Genomic DNA, 21,376 nt, shown 5'->3' with positions numbered 1-21,376 from the left:
CATGACCTGAAAATAACTTATATGCCTCAGTCTTGTTCCATGTTTATGTTCATTAACAATTCTATATTGTGGCTTCCAGTAATTTTCTTTAATTATGTTGTACATATAAAGTTGTTTAACTCTCAAGAACCTTTCTTTCTGGTACATCCCTGTTAACATATCCTCACTTAAGCTAAATATTCCTCTGTTTTCATACCAAAAGAATGCTTTGACAATGCGATTTTGTAACATTTGTACCATTTGTCTGTAACAGAAGCTGATCCCCATACACTTGCACCATATGATATAAGTGACTCAACAAGTGAATGATAAACCAATTTTAAGCTATCATGAGGTATTATATACTTAACCATTTGCATTTTGAACAAGCTTAGCCTCAGTCTTTCACACAACTTATTAATATGTTGCTTCCATGAATAATAATAATAATAATAATAATAATAATAATAATAATAATAATAATAATAATAATAATAATAAAGCCCTCTGTAAAAGACTGGAAGCGTTCGAAATGTGGGTGTACAGACGGATGCTTCGCATTTCGTGGACAGACATAATTCGGAATTCCGAGGTGTTGGATCGACTTGGAAAGAAGACTGAAGTCATGCTGACCATTAAAAGGCGGAAGCTAGAATACTTCGGCAATGTAATGCGGAATAATAAGTACAGAATCCTGCAGCTTGTTATACAAGAAAGAATAGAAGGACGTAGGAGTCCTGGTAGACGACGAACTCTATGGATGAAGAACCTCGTAGACTGGTATGGGTTGGACACGATGTCTCTGTTCCGTATCGCTGCATCCAAATTCAGGATCGCCATGTTGACCGCCAACCTTCGCTAGAAGATGGCACATTAATAATAATAATAATAATAATAATAATAATAATAATAATAATAATAATAATAATATGGACCATCACCTCTACTCTTCAACTGTGTCCTTGAAAAGGTCATCCGGGAGTGGCGCAAGGAACTAAATAATCAAGGTGTTCAAACTGGAGGCAGGCAAGGGTGCAAAAGCATACATCTTGCAGATTATCTTACATTTTTCCGATTCCTTAAACACAGCCATGGGACGGGTTTTTCAGCTTAAAACACAAGCAGCGAAGCAGGCCTCCAGTTCTGTTTTGAGAAAACAACATTTTTAACTAATATCAAGTTAGCACACAGAGAGTGGGACACGACAAAATTATATGAGTAGATAAGTTCAAGTATCTGGGAGAACTGATAACACACGTCAGAGAAAGAACCCTTTACTTTACGGATGAACAAAATGGAAATGGCGTACCATTTAACCAACGGTGTCCACAACAAAAAGTCCGTATCATTCAAACCGAAGCTGAGGCATTACTGCGGTGTCATCCGCCCAGAGGTCGTATACGCTTCAGAATGTCTTGCAATGAAAAAAAAAAAAAAAAAAAAAGACTGATCAAAAAACTGGAGGCCAAAGAAAGGAAGATTTTGAGAAAGATATTAGGTACCGACAGAGACGGCATAACGACGAATTATACAGCCACGCAGAGAACATCGATACCATCCGGAAAAGAAGAATTACCTTTCTTGGGCAAGTGACACGAATCCACCCAACCGCATCGTTCATTACCTTCTCTCAGCAGAAGAAAACCAAAGGGGCTTTGTTCATTCAGGTGGAAAGAGACCTTGAACAAGTGGGAATCACGCATAGTGACATCCAGGAGCGTGTCCCACTTAATAAGAAATTTCAAGCGTTCCAGAGTATCCGAGGCAAGCCAAAAGTTAAAAAAACAGGAAAGGCATGGACGCAGGAGAGGGAGGAACGACACCGAGTAGGCATGCGGAAGTACGGGGCAAACATCAAAGCCAGAAGTAGCCAGCTGAAATGACGTGGCCCGAAGTCAGCCGATACGACATGAATAATAATAATAATAATAATAATAATAATAATAATAATAATAATAATAATAATAATAATAATAATAATAATAATAATAATAATAATAATAATAATAATAATAATAATAATACTACCGGGCGAGTGGGCCGTGCGCGTTGAGGCGCGCGGCTGTGAGCTTGCATCCGGGAGATAGTAGGTTCGAATCCCACTATCGGCAGCCTTGAAGATGGTTTTCCGTGGTTTCCCATTTTCACACCAGGCAAATGCTGGGGCTGTACCTTAATTAAGGCCACGGCCGCTTCCTTCCAACTCCTAGGTCTTTCCTATCCCATCGTCGCCATAAGACCTATCTGTGTCGGAGCGACGTAAAGCCCCTAGCAGTTCAGTTCAGTTAATAATAATACTAATACGAAGAAGAAGAAGAACAACAACAACACAAATAAGAATAATCTAAACTATATCACTGCAGAAGTATTTGGGCCGATGACCTTCGATGTTAAGCCCCTTAAAACAACAAGCATCATTGAATATTGAATTTTCACGACCGCATTGTAATCGAAACCGACTTTCAACCTATTAGGACGTGTTACGTACATTTAGTACGTATTGAAGAGATGTTAAGTACAGAACAAAAATGGCCAACCAGACACCAGTGGGAGGTTGTGGGTTGTGGGTACTAAATGTACGTAACACGACCTAATAGGTTGAAAGTCGGTTTCGATTACAATGCGGTCGTGAAAATTCAATATTCATTGACTTGGCCCTCAACGGGCAACTTAAACGCTCTCTACAGTGAGATGGTAGTAGTACCAGACCTGTAGCTTAGATCCTTTCCAACAGAACAAAGATGGCCTAGGCTACCATAGCTCAATTGGTAGAGCAACCGACGCGAAATCGGGAGGTTGTGGGTTCGGATCCCACTGGTGTCTGGTTGGCGATTTTTGTTCTGTACCTAACATCTCTTCAATACGTACTAAATGTACGTAACACGACCTAATAAGTTGAAAGTCGGTTTCGATAACAAGCATCATCATTATCAAGCAGAAGTTTTTGGCAGATACATTTGAAAATTTCGTAAATCCTTTTTCGGAAAGGATTTTTTCTAGCCAATATTATCACTTAAGATATTATGCATTGTAAACACTATAGAATGTATTACCAGAAATGAATTTTTGCTTGCAAACAAATTTTGGTAGTGCGTACGTTTATGTATTCACAGGCACAATTCGATGGCGGTTATGAAGATGAAACGTCTGCTGATTCTTATCATTGTCGGTACTGTCACTTCCATCATCGCTTGGGTTGTGATTACCATCGTTGCAGATCCGACCAAAGAGATACAGGATCCTGATAATCTCAACGATACCATGTTCGTAGAAATACCCCAACTGATGGTGAAGTCGTGGTACCCTTGGGACGCCAGACATGGAATGCCGTACTTCTTAACATTTATCTATCAGGTGAGTGAGAAGCAGTCTTGTCAAATGGTTTAATAGATAGATAGATAGAGAGAAAAAAATCTTTGTTTGTTATTCACTCTGTTATACTTTTAACCATCGTATTTACCATATACAGTCGCTCAAAAATGAGCATTTAATATTTCTTATATTTAATATTTTATCTGACAATTTTAATTATTATTAAAATATAATTTAAGCCGCCTCTGTGGTGTAGTGGTTAGCGTGATTAGCTGCCACCCCCGGAGGTCCGGGTTCGATTCCCGGCTCTGCCACGAAATTTGAAAAGTGGTACGAGGGCTGGAACGGAGTCCACTCAGCCTCGGGAGGTCAACTGAGTAGAGGTGGGTTCGATTCCCACCTCAGCCATCCTCGAAGTGGTTTTCCGTGGTTTCCCACTTCTCCTCCAGGCGAATGCCGGGATGGTACCTAACTTAAGGCCACGGCCGCTTCCTCCCCTCATCCTTGCCTATCCTTCCAATCTTCCCATCCCCCAGCAAGGCCCCTGTTCACCATAGCAGGTGAGGCCGCCTGGGCGAGGTACTGGTCATACTCCCCAGTTGTATCCCCCGACCAAGAGTCTGAAGCTCCAGGACACTGCCCTTGAGGCGGTAGAGGTGGGATCCCTCGCTGAGTCCGAGGGAAAAGCCGAACCTGGAGGGTAAACAGATGATGATGATTAAAATATAATTTACTTCCTATGTAATTAAAAACTCTGTGGATCTCCACATTACACATCTATTCATAGGTTCATCTGTTTCTGAGAAGTGTACTTACGTGAAATGTACACAATGCCATGAGCTCATTGTATTTTTAGCGACTTCACAAAATTAAAATTCTGTAGCAGTAATATTAAAAAAAAATAACTAGAATGTCTGATAAAATTAAATAATATAGTTGTACTAATGTTAGAAAATAGAGACAGCAGGAATATAATAATAATAATAATAATAATAATAATAATAATAATAATAATAATAATAATAATAATAATAATAATAATAATAAGGGCAACTTAGAAAACTAGAGCTGAAGGAAAGGAAGATCCTGAGAAAAATCATGGGCCCTATTAAAGAAGAAGGCAAGTACAGAATCAGGCACAACAACGAACTGTACCAACAATTATTGGAGAGCATTACAATATCTATGAGGAAGAGGAGATTGAACTTCTACGGTCATGTCATGAGAATGGACAATCAGAGGCTCACCTCCAGAATCTTCCACACCATCTCTAGAGGGAAAGCGACTAATGCCAAGTGGGCAAGACTCGTCAGAAAAGACCTTCAAGAATTGGACATTGCTCCCAGTGACATTTATGACAGGAATGGGTACAGAACGTTGATCAGAACATCAAACTCTCTCCAGTCACTAACAGAAAAAATAGTACGTCCGGGAGGAGGTGTGAAATGGACTCAGGAGCGAAAAGATTCACAGTGCAAGAATGAAGGAGTACTGGTCAAAGAAGAAAGCTGCTAGAGATAAGAACCACGTGGTCCATAGCAAGCCCAAACGGAACTAATAATAATAATAATAATAATAATAATAATAATAATAATAATAATAATAATAATAATAATAATAATAATAATAATAATTTAAACCAGAATATCTCTATGCTACGGTGTGTATGCTGCCCCTGAAAACAGGAGAAATAGAAGAGCTAGAGAAAAGAGAAAGATAAATTCGAAGAAAAATCTGCGACCCGTTAAGGACTGAAAATGCGGGATTCAGACCCAGGAAGAATGCGGACCTCTACGAAAATAAAGAAACTGAAAGAATGTCCGATACGATCAGAAAGAGGAGAGTTCAGTTCTTTGGTCACATAATGAGGATGGATAATTCCAGACTTCCAAAACAAATTTTGAATCGTGCTTACAATTGCCGGCCCCGCGGTGTAGGGATAGCGTGCCTGCATCTTACCCGAAAGGCAGGATTTCAGGAGAGAAAGAAATTAACAACTGGAAGAAAATGGTCTCAAGAGGGAAAGGAATTCTTAAAAAATGGAGGAAGTTTGGAAACGAAGAAAGTTAAATGCAAATAAAAGTAACCAAAGTTGATTTATCGTACTCTCAGAAGGCTTATTCGAAGGAGAAGAAGAAGAAGAAGAAGAAGAAGAAGAAGAAGAAGAGGAGTGAGTAAAAGGGAGGCCCAAACGTATGATTTTTAAAGAAGGCAGAAAGATGAGAAGCGAAAGAACGAACAGGTTTAGGGAAGAGAAGAGAAGAAAAGCCAAGAAGCCTTAAGTTCTATGTGGTCCATAGATTGCCAAATTCGAAAAAAGAAAAACGGACTATCCCCACTAATATTCAATCTAATATTGGAAAAAGTGGTTCGTGAATGGAATAAAAGAAACAAATGGGACAAATATTGGCAGACTTCTTAAAAACTCTTTTTTTTTAATTTTTTTTTTTTTTTTTTTTTACAATTCGCTTTACGTTGTATCGGCACAGGTAGGTCTTATGGGGACGATGCGATAGCAGCGGGCTAGGAACGAGAAGGAAGCGACCGTAACCTTAATTAAGGTACAGTCCCAGCATTTGCCTGGTGTATAAATGTGAAAACCACGAAAAACCATCTTCAGGGCTGCTGACAGTGAAGTTCGAACCCACTATCTCCCGGATGCAAGCTGATAGCTATGGGACCCAAGCCGCGATCTTCTTAAAAACAAAGTTCACCGACTTCTTTGGCGTTTGAAGATGGCCTTGCAATCCTTTCCTGCAGCAGATAAGAAGCAATCCAGTCCATAGAAAACTTAATGAAATAGTGGCAGGATACGGACTCCAAATTTCATTTGAAAAGACGCAGTATAAGGAAGGAAGTACAGTACAGTACAGCGTCTCCCATATAAACTCAGACCGAACGCATCGTGTTTGTACTCTGCGCTACGGCAGCTGCCTCAGTCGAACTTATGTTGCGCTCATCCGCCCTGCCTTAAACGTGTGTACAATCTTTTATGAAATCTAACCTTATAAAATATGCTGGAAGTGTCGTCCTTCCTGGGTTATGCAGGAATTGTATCTGGTAACCACATTCTGGCGTGAATTCTACCATAGTAATGTTTCTGATTTCTTTCGTAATTTTTTCTTTCAGTTCCTCCAATATGTGAGGATTTGTTCGATACACTTTTTCTTTCAATTTACCCCACAAGTCAAAACAACACACTGTTAGATCTGAAGAACGAGGGGGAAATAGACCAGCACTCATCACTCTGTCTGCAAACACTTCCGAGATTGTAAGAAGGGAATCTTCAGCTGTATGAGCAGGGGCTGGATCTTGTTGAAACCACCCACGCGATGTTTCTTCTTCCAATAACTGATGGAAGAGCGGCATCATAATTTCAGCTTGCTAGTGGCTTTACGTCGCACCGACACAGATAGGTCTTATGGCGATGATAGGATCGGAAACGCCTAGGAGTTGGAAGGAAGCGGCCATGGCCAAGGTTAAGGTACAGCGCCAGCATTTGACTGGTGTGAAAATGGGAAACTATGGAAAACCATCTTCAGGGCTGCCGACAGTGGGATTCGAACCCACTATGCAAGGTCACAGCCGCGTGCCTCTAACTGTACGGCCAACTCGCCCGGTAAATATCAGCTTGGTACCTCTCTGCATTTACTGTCGTCCCGAAGAAAATAGGCCCAATTATACGTCTTACACTAACAGCACACTAGGTAAGGGTGTATTCTGCCGAAGGCAGGTCCGAACCTCCACAGAGGTGTGCCTGAGCCGGAGTTTTCGCACTGTTAGGTGGCCAGTTCCTTTCCGGTCCTCCATTCCCTTACCCCCCACCAACAGCGCGTGGCAACCCATCCACTTCTTGACCACGCCGAATGTTGTTTAACTTCGGAGATCTCACGGGATCTGGTGTTTCAACACGGCTACGGCCGTTGGCAACAGCACACTAAACACCAATAATTCTATAATAATGAGGGATTTCATAAACACAATTAGGGTTTGCTGCACACTAATAGCGAGAGTTATGACTGTTCACACGACCATTAAGTTGAAACCAGAACTTTTACATACGAATATACGGTGGGCAATGATAACTGCCACACCATGTTAACAGCTGAGATTGAGACTGGCAACTGATGCTTGCCAGGTCGAACACGTGCAGGCTGCTTGCAAGGCCAAGAACTATGCGCGCGCCTCCCATACCGCAGCTGCCGTAGCCCAGAGTACAAACGCCGTGCGTTTGCTCTGGGTTTATATGGGAGACGCTGCATATCAAGATTCGACAACCATGGATTAATAATCAAATTCGGAAATATCTTCCAAGTTGATATCTTCACGTATGTAGGCGAAATTGTTTAACCAGAATGGATAAATGAGGAAGCAAAAAAAAGAGCTGCTAAACTGCAGGAGAATGGAAAACCATGGAAAACCATTCTCGCGACAGCCAATGGTGGGGACCAGCCTCTCCTCCTCCCGAATGAAAAGCTGCGAGGCTAGTAAAAGTAGCCACTACTACTACTAAATATTTTCATTCCTCCCATGAAAGGGAAGGCGGGCCTCCTAGATGGTGATGCCGTCTTTCGGGCCGGGAGGTTTGTATCGGAGGATGTGAGAGGGTTGGCGGCCGTGGCCTGTACAAAGAACTGTCCCGGCATTCACCTTAGCGTAGGAGAATGGAGAACCACGGAAAACAATAGAGATGTGTCGTTCCTGTCTGAATTGCTCCTAAAGAACTGCTCTTCGGGATGAGCAACTCTTCAAAGAACTAGCTACGGAGTTGTAGTTCTTTTAGTCACAACCGACCAATGAGAGGCTTGTATGCGATTTGAGCGGGATGTGATGGGACTAGGAGTAGGAGCTGGAGTAAGACTAACCTGAAGGTTGGCCCGGGGCTCTTTTACAGGAGTGCGCGGTGAAAACTTTCTAGTGAAAAATAAATGTACTTATGTAGGTTGATTGTAATACGAAACACTAGTAGAGAAACCATAAAACTTGGCCTACCGGGCGAGTTGGCCGTGCGGTTAGGGGAGCGCAGCTGTGAGCTTGCATCCGGGAGTGGGTTCGAGTCCCTTTTTTGGGAGCTCTGAGGACGGTTTTCCGTGGTTTTCCTTTTTCACACCAGGCAAATGCTGGGGACTGTACCTAAATTAAGGCCATGACCACTTCCTTCCCACTCATAGGCCTTTCCTATTCCATCATCGCCATAAAAGCTATCTGTGTCGGCGCTACGTAAAGCCAGTTCTAAAACAAAAACTTGGCCAAAATTTATTTAAGTATTGACACAATGTTTTACATTTTTGTGTTCATGATGTAAAGTACTCAAAGCTAAAACAGGCCTAATCCAAACGCACGTTATGAGATATTTAGAGGGTTTGAAATCATGACTTTAATTTTTAAAGGTGTCCGACTCGTTGGCTGAATGGTCAGCGTACTGGCCTTCGGTTCAGAGGATTCCGGGTTCGATTCCCGGCCGGGTCGGGGATTTTAACCTTCATTGGTTAATACCTATGGCCCATGGGCTGGGTGTTTGTGTAGTCCCCAACATCCCTGCAACTCACACACCACACATAACACTATCCTCCACCACAATAACAGGCAGTTTCCCCACACATGGCAGATGCCGCCCACCCTCATCGGAGGGCTTACAAGGGCTTCACTCGGCTTCACGAAATTATTATTATTATTTTAAAGGTACATTCGGCTGCTGTGGTGTGAAGCGCGAGCAGATATAACATACCCACGTGCTGGTCACGAGCCATTGTCGGCAGCCCAGCCGCCTGGGTCTCTTGCGAGCGAACTTACTGAAGAACTGAAAGACCTGCTCCCAAAGAACTATTCATTTTAGGGAATGAGCAGTTCTGGTGAACTACTCTTACCCATCTCTAGAAATCAATTCTCAACGCAGCCGATGGTGGCTACCATTTCCTCTCCGTCGTTTGAATACAGAGGCGTAGAGCCACAGTACAGCCCCTCCCCCGATCGGTCGGAGTGCAGAGCTGTCGGACCACGGACCAGCCGTGGCCACTTGTGGGCCGAGGCCAAATCTACTCAGTGTACGATGAGTAGAGGCCCCGGGTTAGATTCCCGGCCAGGTCAGGGATTTTTACCTGGACCTGAGGGCTGGTTCGAGGTCCACTCAGCCTACGTGATTAGAATCGAGGAGATATCTGACGGTGAGATAGCGGCCCCGGTATAGAAAGCCAAGAATAACGGCCGAGAGGTCTCGTCGTGCTGACCACACGACACCTCGTAACCTGCAGGCATTCGGGCTGAGCAGCGGTCGCTTGGTAGGCCAAGGCCCTTCAAGGGTTGTAATGCCATGGGGTTTGGTCTTTCATAGATCAGTTTAAAACTCTGTGACTTACGGGATTTTAAAGCCAAATGAACAACGCTGTATTATTGCCTTAAAGAAAAACAAAACATTCATACTCATATGATTTACTGATATGTATATCTGCTTTATTCATGCACAAAAAGCTATAAACATTTACAGCACCAATACATTCTGCCCAAAACTGTACAAGAAAATATATAATATTATAAATACATAGCCGGCCCCGTGGTGTAGGGGTAGCGTGCTTGCCTGAGGCCCCGAGTTCGATTCCCGGCCAGGTCAGGAATTTTTACCTGGACCTGAGGGCTAGTTTGAAGTCCACTCAGCCTACGTGATTAGAATTGAGGAGCTATCTGACGGTGAGATAGCGGCCCCGGTCTAGAAAGCCAAGAATAACGGCCGAGAGGATTCGTCGTGCTGACCACACGACACCTCGTAATCTAAAGGCCTTCGGGCTGAGCAGCGGTTGCTTGGCAGGTCATGATGCATGAAACTTAAATGAAAATGAAAATTCCCCATTCACTCCTTGTTAGTGATGCTCCAGTTATATACAGTATTCCAGAAGACAAGTTACGAGGTAGAACGGTTGGGGAAGTTATTTTCAATTAACCCTTCAGCAGGCGCGCCTAATAGGCGCGTGGTGTACTTTATACCCCACACTTCAATAACGCATAATAATAGTAAATATCTCATTTTCATCAAATTTCATTTATCCACATCATTAATACACTGACTGACAGAGCAAATGCAACACCAAGAAGGAGTGGTTCGAAAGGGATGAAAGTTGGGGAAAAAACAGAGACGGCACGGACGAATAATTGATGTTTATTTCAAACCGATATGCAGGTTACACAATGCGCACGGCATCGACTCATTAGGATGTAGGACCACCGCGAGCGGCGATACACGCAGAAACACGTCGAGGTACAGAGTCAATAAGAGTGCGGATGGTGTCCTGAGGGATGGTTCTCCATTCTCTGCCAACCATTTGCCACAGTTGGTCGTCCGTACGAGGCTGGGGCAGAGTTTGCAAACGGCGTCCAATGAGATCCCACACGTGTTCGATTGGTGAGAGATCCGGAGAGTACGCTGGCCACGGAAGCATCTGTACATCTCGTAGAGCCTGTTGGGAGATGCGAGCAGTGTGTGGGCGGGCATTATCCTGCTGAAACAGAGCATTGGGCAGCCCCTGAAGGTACGGGAGTGCCACCGGCCGCAGCACATGCTGCACGTAGCGGTGGGCATTTAACGTGCCTTGAATACGCACTAGAGGTGACGTGGAATCATACGCAATAGCGCCCCAAACCATGATGCCGCGTTGTCTAGCGGTAGGGCGCTCCACAGTTACTGCCGGATTTGACCTTTCTCCACGCCGACGCCACACTCGTCTGCGGTGACTATCACTGACAGAACAGAAGCGTGACTCATCGGAGAACACGACGTTCCGCCATTCCCTCATCCAAGTCGCTCTCGCCCGGCACCATGCCAGGCGTGCACGTCTATGCTGTGGAGTCAATGGTAGTCTTCTGAGCGGACGCCGGGAGTGCAGGCCTCCTTCAACCAATCGACGGGAAATTGTTCTGGTCGATATTGGAACAGCTGAAGAATGGCGGTTGACGTGGCGTGCGGGGCTGCCACCGCTTGGCGGCGGATGCGCCGATCCTCGCGTGCTGACGTCACTCGGGCTGCGCCTGGACCCCTCGCACGTGCCACATGTCCCTGCGCCAACCATCTTCGCCACAGGCGCTGCACCGTGGACACATCCCTATGGGTATCGGCTGCGATTTGACGAAGCGACCAACCTGCCCTTCTTAGCCCGATCACCATACCCCTCGTAAAGTCGTCTGTCTGCTGGAAATGCCTCCGTTGACGGCGGCCTGGCATTCTTAGCTATACACGTGTCCTGTGGCACACGACAACACGTTCTACAATGACTGTCGGATGAGAAATCACGGTACGAAGTGGGCCATTCGCCAACGCCGTGTCCCATTTATCGTTCGCTACGTCCGCAGCACAGCGGCGCATTTCACATCATAAGCATACCTCAGTGACGTCAGTCTACCCTGCAATTGGCATAAAGTTCTGACCATTCCTTCTTGGTGTTGCATTTGCTCTGTCAGTCAGTGTAATTACAAATGTTAGCATATTATACACTGTAGCAAGTGAAAGTGCATCAATAAATGTCGGTTGTACGCTTGAAAACTTTCCAGAAATTTAATCCGATTACATAAACATCTTCTAATACACAGGCACTGCGTAAGTTCGAATGTACATGTTCGTGTGAGTCACGGTGTCATCTACATATCTTCATCAACTTTTTTTTATGGAAGGCAGATATTTCATTTTTGAGTCCTCTTGCATTACGTTTAGTACTAGGAAATGCTTTGACATCGTTTTTGGTTTTATTTTACATACCTTTGAAATATGTTCTCTTCCACCTGGTGGAATTGTCTTTTTCATAACGTTCGTTTTCACTTCTTTCTCAGTCAGATCCGTTCTCTGAAGTGAGACCTTCCTCAGATTCAGTTGCGTGATCACTTCATATTCCTCACCTGATTCTGCGCTGTCCGAGCTGTCTTCCTCTGGCTGTTTGTGAACTAATTTGGCTATTTCCTCAGGCGCCAATATTCTAAATAAACGTAAAATATATTGTAATTAGAAAAATAATAATAAATTGTGGGTTTCAAACGGTGACGTGCTTGAAATTATTCGTAAATAATGCAGTTGAAATACTTACTCCATCGGGGGTACTTTGTAGCCCGCCTGTGACATTTTCGAATTGAATCTATAATACAGCCGCTCTTGCGCATTCACAGATACTCTAAACCAGGGCCTCTCAGGGTGCATGCACTGTGCACGGTGCAAAAGATGACTTCGCTTGGTTGAGCAGAGTGCAGACCACCACTCCTCGATTTGGAGCAATAGCGCTGTCTCTCTCTTTCCCCACGCCTGTCTCGCTCGCTCCGCCTGTCTCCCTCTTCCTCACTTGCTCCCTAGCGCTCCACATTCGAGCCGAGTAGCCCAGAGACGAAGCGTTGGTCCGAGGGGAACCGAGCCTGACCGATGCACAGTGCACGGAGCTTTTGCGCCTCGATTTGCACGCGTGAGATTTTGGGCGTTTGAGAGGCCCTACTCTAAACCTTCACATTCAACAACTAAGGTCACACTGGAGGAATAGCAGACGATCAACCAATCTTAAGAAAAGCTACAGCGTTGCCACGTTGAAAAAATTAGCAGTGGTATACTTTATACCTCAGCGCGCCTGCTGGAGGGTTAAATTATGCAACATTAGTAAGCAAATATTAGGTTAAACATCAAACTACTTGCAAGGTGGGTACACTTCTTTGCCACTGTAGTCAACGTATGAAGTTTGTTTCACTCTTTACTGTTTGTTATCGTTAAAAAAAGACATGCTCACACAACAATCAGAAACGCTTCTGTAACAAACGCAATACAATGTGGGTCCCGTGATTAGTGAAATTCGTGTTACTAACAGCTGATGCTGACAGCACATTCTAGCAGTAAAACACTGTTACCTTGAGAAACCCCGGAAGTCAGAGACTTACGGAGTTTTAAAAACAAAACGAACATTGATGATGCCTTCACGCCCATTGTATACAGCAAACTTACGGGGGTTCTACACAAAATTTTGTGTCTACCCTTCAACATTCATTTTGTCACATAAAACGAAATTCTCAAAAATTGTGACACGGGGTTTTAAAACTAACTGATTAAATTACTGTGTAACGATATCAATGTCTTTGTTTGCAGTTTTACTGGCTGCTGATGACACTGACCCAGGCTAATCTTCTGGACGTCCTCTTCTGCTGTTGGCTTATCTACGCCTGTGAACAGCTGGTGCACCTCAAGGATATCATGCGGCCACTCATGGAACTAAGCGCCGCGTTGGATACTCTTGTTCCTCATACCACTGAGCTTTTCCGAGCGGCATCAGCTGCCAGTACGGACCAGTTCAACGATCAACAAGGTAACTTGTCATTCATGATCCTTATTAATAGGGATGAGATTTTGCCGATTTGCCTATTTAATTGCTGTGTACAGAAACGTATGCTTTTAAGATATAAATACGAGGTTCCACTCTATATTTGCCAACGGCCGTAGCCGTGTTGAAACACCGGATCCCGTAAGATCTCTGAAGATAAGCAACATTGGACGTGGTCAAGATTTGGATGGGTTGCCACGCGCTGTTGGTGGGGGGTAAGGGAATGGAGGAGCGGAAAGGAACGTAAACTCCGACTCAGGCACACCTCTGCGGAGGTTCGGACCTGCCTTAGGGCAGAATACATCCTTACCTTACCTTACTCTATCTCAAATCTGGTGGTGATTATATCGAAAAATAACTCCATTATTGCTGCATCGGGTGACTAAAGTTCCTCGTGTAACTATGGTGTCCCTTTCTTCCAAATGACCTTTTCAAGGGCACCGTTGAAGAGTAGACGTGATGGTCCATGGTAACTTACAGTAATTTCTGGATGGCCCTCGTAGATATGTAGCCTTGCCTGGTGTAACTAGAGGATACTACCGCTTCCCGATACTCTAGCCTCCCGCAGTGAATGTGTCGGAGCATTTTTATTTTCGAAAAGGTCGGCAATTTGCTGTCCACGCAAGTGGATGAAGGTTAAGAGCGGAGTTTAAGCATTGTCACCAGGAACTGTTTATAACTCTGCGACAAGTAAGTCACAGAGGTTTAAGTGTGGATAGCTATATTTATTCTTCCATGTTTTCAGAGAGTGAAAGTGTGAACATTCGCAGTATCTACAGCAATCAGCGAGACTTCTCCGGGTTCCAGCGGAACTCGGCAATGGCACTTCAGAGCGGTACCATAGGCCCCAACGGACTGACCAAGAAACAGGAGCTACTCGTGAGGTCAGCCATCAAGTACTGGGTGGAACGACACAAGCACGTTGTCAGGTAAATATAGCTTCATAAATGAAATGAAATGTCGTATGGCTTTTAGTGCCGGGATATCCAAGGACGGGTTCGGCTCGCCAGGTGCAGGTCTTTCTATTTGACTCCCGTAGGCGACCTGCGCGTCGTGATGGGGATGAAATGATGATGAAGACAACACGCACACCCAGCCCCCGTACCATTGGAATTAAGGTTTAAATCCCCGACCCGGCCGGGAATCGAACCCGGGACCCTCTGAACCGAAGGCCAGTACGCTGATCGTTCAGCCAACGAGTCGGGTAGCTTCATAAATTATATTAAGATACAAGAACATACGTGTTTCTTTATTTTTAAAGGCGATTCCAAATATCAATTTTCACGTCTGTCACACATTCAGTTTTTGAGACATAAGAATGCCCATTAAAGGATACAACCGCTTTTTCAGTCCTTTCCAACACCCCCCGGCCCCCGCACGTGGATTTTCCGAAAACAAAAATACGTGTTTATTTATTTTTAAAGGAGATTCAAAATACCAATTTTTACGTCTGGAACATGTTAAGTTTTTGAGATATACTCATTTCAAATATTCAGCCCATTTTTCACTTTTAGAACCCCTCCCAAGCAGATTTTCCCAAAACAAAAAATTGATGTTTCTCTATTTTTAAAGGAGATTCCAAGGACCAATTTTCACGTTTGTTACACATTCAGTTTCTGAGACATAAGAGTACCCATTAAAGGATTCAACCGCTTTTTCAGTTCTTTTCAACACAATCCCCCGCATGTGGATTTTTTGAAAACAGAAAATACGTGTTTATTTTTATTTTAAAGGAGATTCAAAATATTAGTTTTTACGTCTGGAACATGTTAAGTTTTTGATATATACTCATTTTAAAAGTTACCCTATTTTCACTCTTTTAACTACCCCCTCCAATTTTATTTTCTGGAAACAACATATTTTAAAATGTGATTGCAGATACCAAATTTTACGTCTGTAACATGTTCAGTTTTTGAGATGTACTTATTTTAAAAATTAATCCCATTTTTCTTTTTTATAAACCCCCCAAGCAGATTTTCCAAAAACAAAAAAAATTGGTGCTTCTTTATTTTTAAAGGAGATTCTTAGTACCAATTTTCACGTCTCTTTTTTTTTTTTTTTTTTTTTTTTTGCTATTTGCGTTACGTCGCACCGACACAGATATGTCTTATGGCGACGATGGGGTAGGGAAGGCCTAGGAATTGGAAGAAAGCGGCCGTGGCCTTAATTAAGGTACAGCCCCGGCATTTGCCTGGTGTGAAAATGGGAAACCACGGAAAACCATTTTCAGAGCTGCCGACAGTGGGGCTCGAACCCACTATCTCCCGATTACTGGATACCGGCCGCACTTAAGCGACTGCAGCTATCGAGCTCGGTTTTCACGTCTCTTACATCTTCAGTTTTGCGATATAAGAATCCTTTTAATTAAGATTCAACCCCTTTTCCACTTTTTATCCCCCTTAAGTGGATTTTCCGAAAACAAAAAAATACATGTTTCTTTATTTTGAAAGGAATTCCAAATACCAATTTTCATATGTTTAAACTGTAAAGTTTTTGAGATATAGATATACTCATTTAAAAATTTCACCCCGTTTTTCACCCTTGTTTTAATCTTTAGTCATGTCGCGGGGCCCAGCTGCTAGGCAGTGAGTTACATGCTTCCAACATCTCTCTATATAAAATAACATGCACAATTTCTGTGCACCCCATGTTGGGGGGGGGGTGCAGATGAAAAATACACCCACGGTATCCCCTTCCTGTCGTAAGAGGCACTAAAAGGTGTCCCAGGGGCTCTCAACTTGGGAGTGTGGGTTGGAGACCACGGGGCCCTTAGCTAAGTACTGCCATTGCTTCCACTTACTTGTGCCAGGCTCCACACTTTCATCTATCCTGTCCGACCTCCCTTGGTCAACTCTTGTTCTTTTGCAACCCCAACACTATTAGAGCAATCGAGGCCTAGGGAGTCTTTCATTTTCACGCCCTTTGTGGACCTTGCCTTTCTTCGTCCGTTACTTCAATTTTCGAAGTGACGGAACCCTACTTTTTTCTTCTTTTTACTCTTTGTCTATCCCCTGTAGGTGGAGGACGCAGACGAAGAATACACCCACGGTATCCCCTGCCAGTCCTAAGAGGAGACGAAAAGGGGCGACCAGGGGGTGATTGCATCAGAACCATGAAACTACTTGTGATTAATACCATCATACGGGGAACACCATGGGTCGCCTTTACTTGCGAGTAGTATCACTCTGTTACGTACTCAATAGTTTTGTGATTCGTAGCAGTAGAGCGTGGTTCACTGTGGGTTTCCAGTACCTGTGATTAGTACCACTAAATGCGGAACACCACGGTCTTTCGTTGTCCGTGATTAGTACACCTTGGTGAGGAACACTATGGGTTTGCGTTGCCTATGAGATTCGCCATTATGTGAGAAACACCAGAGGTCTGCGTTACCTGTACGACGTACAATGCTTGTGAGTAGTGCTATAATGTTTGGAACACGGTGAGTTTACGCTACCTGTCATCAGTACCGCAACCTGAGAAATATCATGGTTCTCGTTTAGGAGCGATAAGTGCCTGTATGAGGAACCGTTGACATGGATAATGAACTCCTTTAGACAACAAGCACCATCGATTCAGGATTATGCTTTGGAAACAGTCCCTGGGTCCGTAATATTGTTTCTGGTCAGGTGAGGCATTGCGGGTCGGATTCACTAATTGTTTTAAATTCATATTCATTCCTTCATTCTTCATCATCATCATCACGTTTTGAATTCTGGTCAGTGGATGAATTTTGTACTTTTAAATTATCATGGCATTTCGTCTCATTTCGTACAATTTATGGCCGGTGACCTAGATGTTAGGCCCCTCTAAACAAAAACCATCATCATCATCATCATTTGTGTGCATGCATGAACAGTCTTATCTCTTTTATATTTGATTGGTATAAAGGCCACAGTCCGCCTCTGTGGTGTAGTGGTTAGCGTGATTAGCTGCCACCCCCGAAGGCCCGGGTTCGATTCCCGGCTCTGCCACGAAATTTGAAAAGTGGTATGAGGGCTGGAACGGGGTCCACTCAGCCTCGGGAGGTCAACTGAGTAGAGGTGGGTTCGATTCCCACCTCAGTCATCCTGGAAGTGGTTTTCCGTGGTTTCCCACTTCTTCTCCAGGCGAATGCCGGGATGGTACCTAACATAAGGCCACGGCCGCTTCCTTCCCTCTTCCTTGCCTATCCCTTCCAATCTTCCCATCCCTCCACAAGGCCCCTGTCCAGCATAGCAGGTGAGACCGCCTGTGCGAGGTACTGGTCATTCTCCCCAGTTGTATCCCCAACCAAGAGTCTGAAGCTGCAGGACACTGCCCTTGAGGCGGTAGAGGTGGGATCCCTCGCTGTGTCCGAGGGAAAAGCCGACCCTGGAGGGTAAACAGATGATGATGATGATGATGATAAAGACCTCAATTCTCCGGACTGGAGGTGATCTCTAACGATAATTCGGATTATAGAAAAAAAATCCACAGTTTTAGCCCTTCAGGCAAGAACTCAATGTTGAAAACGTCCTAGGGATATAAAAATTTTTTTAGGTAAACAAAATATAATAAAATATGAGAATATATTCTTTATTTGTTCTTAAACATTACAATCCTTTTCTTAATCTTCGTTATCCGGTCGATTAAATTAGATTAGATTAGCAGTTTGCCTTTTTCTACCACTACGAGCGCTAATGTGAGGCAATGCAGAGTTTCACTTAAGAGCTTATAACTAAATTCGGTGTGGTCATTTTTCAAAAATTCAAAAAGCGCATGAGGGTATTGAACCAAGGAACAATTATAGAAAGAGTTATGTAAGTAAGTTAATTTGGCTAGGATTTGCGTAAAAAAGAAAACGACTAAAGAAACAAGCGATTTTAGGCTGTTTTCCTGGAAGTTCAATTAGGCCGGAAGTGAGTTTCGATTTTTTAAAATAGTTTGATAGAACTATCCAGGACATATAATTTGAAATCTTTCCGGGTTCTTTAGCCCTTCAACTTTCGGCAAAATTTAGGAAATTGCTTAAATTTACGTTTTTCATGGTATGGGGGTGGGGGCTGCCTGGCCGAGGCGGTAAAGGCGTGCTCGGTTCGCCCGGAAGGACGTAGGCTCGAATCCCCGCCAGGAAGTCGTAAATTTTAAGAAACGAGATTTCCACTTCCGGAGGTGCACATGGCCCTGAAGCTCATTCAGCCTACACCAAAAACCAGTACCAGGTTAATTCCTGGGGGCAAAGGCCGCCGGGCGTAGAGCTAACCACTCTACCCCTTCACGTACCGAGGTTAACAATGGTGGAAGCCTTTACCTTCCACTTCTCAAGGGCATTCATGGTGACTTTCCTTTGCTTTTATGGTATGGGGACCGCTACTTTGTGTCCTAAGAAATATTTTCACCATAAAAAATTAGGAAATACTATACACAATGTATTTTTGAGCATTTCAAACGTTTAAGGTTACCGTACTATACATGATTCTTCATATAAAAATATAATACAATTTACAAAATAAAGGGCCGGTTTTATCAACTACGGATGGTTAGTTAACATCTTGTTAAGATTTTAACGTGGAGTTATGGAAATCGCGTTTTGCAGAACAGTTCCTATAACAAGCTCGTTAAACTAACGTGGCGTCAGAAGCCCTTCCCTGTAACGATCAAGTCAGCAGTGTGTAGTATTAACATTATTTCGCTTTTCTGAACGGTGCCGGGCATAATACTGTACGCGTTTTGCGCGGAATATAAAGTTCCATTTGAAATTGAATTGATAGGGAGAGATAGCAAATAAGACTACGCACACAAGAATATTATAATGGAAGGTGACGGGAAAAGAACTTCAGCGCAGTCATTTTACTTCACTGGAGACGGATATTACAGTCACTTTACTTCCTAAATTTAGGAGTGTTACATCCTTAACGGGAAAGGAAAAGTCGTGGAATGAATTAGGAAGTGAATTCAATAGCTACTTGAATGTGACCACGCAGTCAGCAAAACAAATAATAATAATAATAATAATAATAATAATAATAATAATAATAATAATAATAATAATAATAATAATGTTATTTGTTTGACGTCCCACTAACTACTTTTTAAGGTCTTCGGAGACGCCGAGGTGCCGGAATTTAGTCCCACAGGAGTTCTTTTACGTGCCAGTAAATCTACCGACACGGGGCTGTCGTATTTGAGCACCTTCAAATACCACCGGACTGAGCCAGGATCGAACCTGCCAAGTTGGGATTAGAAGGCCAGCGCCTTAACCGTCTGAGCCACTCAGCCACGCAGCCCGGTAAAACAAATAAAATACCTGTACGACAACATAAATCCCTTTGCTGGCAGTGCACTATGTCTTCTGGTATGGGCTAGAGCAATTTTGTTACTTTCATAGATCTGTCTCTGTCTTATCCTTGGCTTTGACAATATAAAAGTGACTGAGGTATGAGCGATTCTAGTAATGCCAATCCTTATGCAGCCAGTCCCTGCTATGAATGGTGCGAAAATGTTGCTCATAGGGTCGGTTGGTGTATGCATTTCAGTGGGCTTGGCAGACTGATATGTAATAGCAACTCTGGCTCGGCGAGGAAAGCAACGGGAAACTACCTCACTCCTCATTTCCCTAGTACGCCTCTTCAGTGATGCCTAGGCCATCTATGACAGCTGATGGCAGAGCTGTTGAGGATCCCACCAGCGGAATCGCTGACGGACTGAACATACATACGACAACATGAAAAGAAGTGCAACAAATTTTATTCGAACTACAAATTGGAGCAATACAAGACCGCAGGTGATATATTCACCCCAGCGTCTACACAGAGGACTACGAATATTATTGCATTAATCGGGTCAAAGTGGAAATGAAATGAAATAGCTTTTATTGCCGGGGGTGTCCGGGGACATGTTCGGCTCGCCAGGTGCAGGTCTTTTGATTTGACGTTCGTAGGCGACCTGCACGTCGTGATGAGGATGATGAAGAAGACACAAACACCCAGTCCCCGTGTCAGCGAAATTAACCAATGATGGTTAAAATTCCCGACCCTCCGGGAATCGAACCCAGGACCCCTCCAACGAAAAGCCATCTCGCTAACCATTTAGCCATGGAGCCGGACGTCCAAGTGGAGATTCTTCGCTATAACGACTGAAATGATGAAAATCCGTCCGCCTCTGTGGTGTAGTGGTTAGCGTGATTAGCTGCCACCCCCGGATACCCGGGTTCGATTCCCGGCTCTGCTACGAAATTTGAAAAATGGTACGAGGGCTGGAACGGAGTCCACTCAGCCTCGGGAGGTCAACTGAGTAGAGGTGGGTTCGATTCCCACCTCAGCCCTCCTGGAAGTGATTTTCCGTGGTTTCCCACTTCTCCTCCAGGCGAATGCCGGGATGGTACCTAACTTAAGGCCACGGCCGCTTACTTCCCTCTTCCTTGCCTATCCCTTCCAATCTTCCCATCCCTCCACACGGCCCCTGTTCAGCATAGCAGGTGAGGCCGCCTGGGCGAGGTACTGGTCATACTCCCCAGTTGTATCCCCCGACCAAGAGTCTGAAGCTCCAGGACACTGCCCTTGAGGCAGTAGAGGTGGGATCCCTCGCTAAGTCCGAGGGAAAAACCGAACCTGGATCGTAAACAGATGATGATGATGATGATGAAAATCCACGGACTGTTTCCAGTCATCCGACCGCATCAGGAATGGAATGAATGAAGCCCCCATCCAGCGGCAAGGATAGGAATTGCGCCGGCTGCCGAAGCCTGTCGCACTACTCTGGGGCAATTATAAATGAATGACAGATAAAATGAGGTGATA

General features: G+C 44.0%; 1 protein-coding gene across 1 annotated transcript in view; it reads left to right on the top strand.

Moving 5' to 3' along the window:
- Positions 1–21,376, top strand: part of Orco (odorant receptor co-receptor) — a 90,364-nt gene that overhangs the window by 8,215 nt on the left and 60,773 nt on the right. Inside the window, exons 2-4 of the mRNA XM_067159524.2 lie at positions 3,093–3,333; positions 13,388–13,604; positions 14,365–14,548. Of these exons, the coding sequence (XP_067015625.2) occupies positions 3,093–3,333; positions 13,388–13,604; positions 14,365–14,548 (642 nt within the window). The remainder of the gene's footprint in view (positions 1–3,092; positions 3,334–13,387; positions 13,605–14,364; positions 14,549–21,376) is intronic.

Source organism: Anabrus simplex, chromosome X (genome assembly GCF_040414725.1).
Source record: "Anabrus simplex isolate iqAnaSimp1 chromosome X, ASM4041472v1, whole genome shotgun sequence".
In the NCBI taxonomy this organism is placed as follows: domain Eukaryota; kingdom Metazoa; phylum Arthropoda; class Insecta; order Orthoptera; family Tettigoniidae; genus Anabrus; species Anabrus simplex.
Note: the sequence above shows the minus strand (reverse complement) of the source record. Positions and strands in the feature narration are given on the sequence as shown.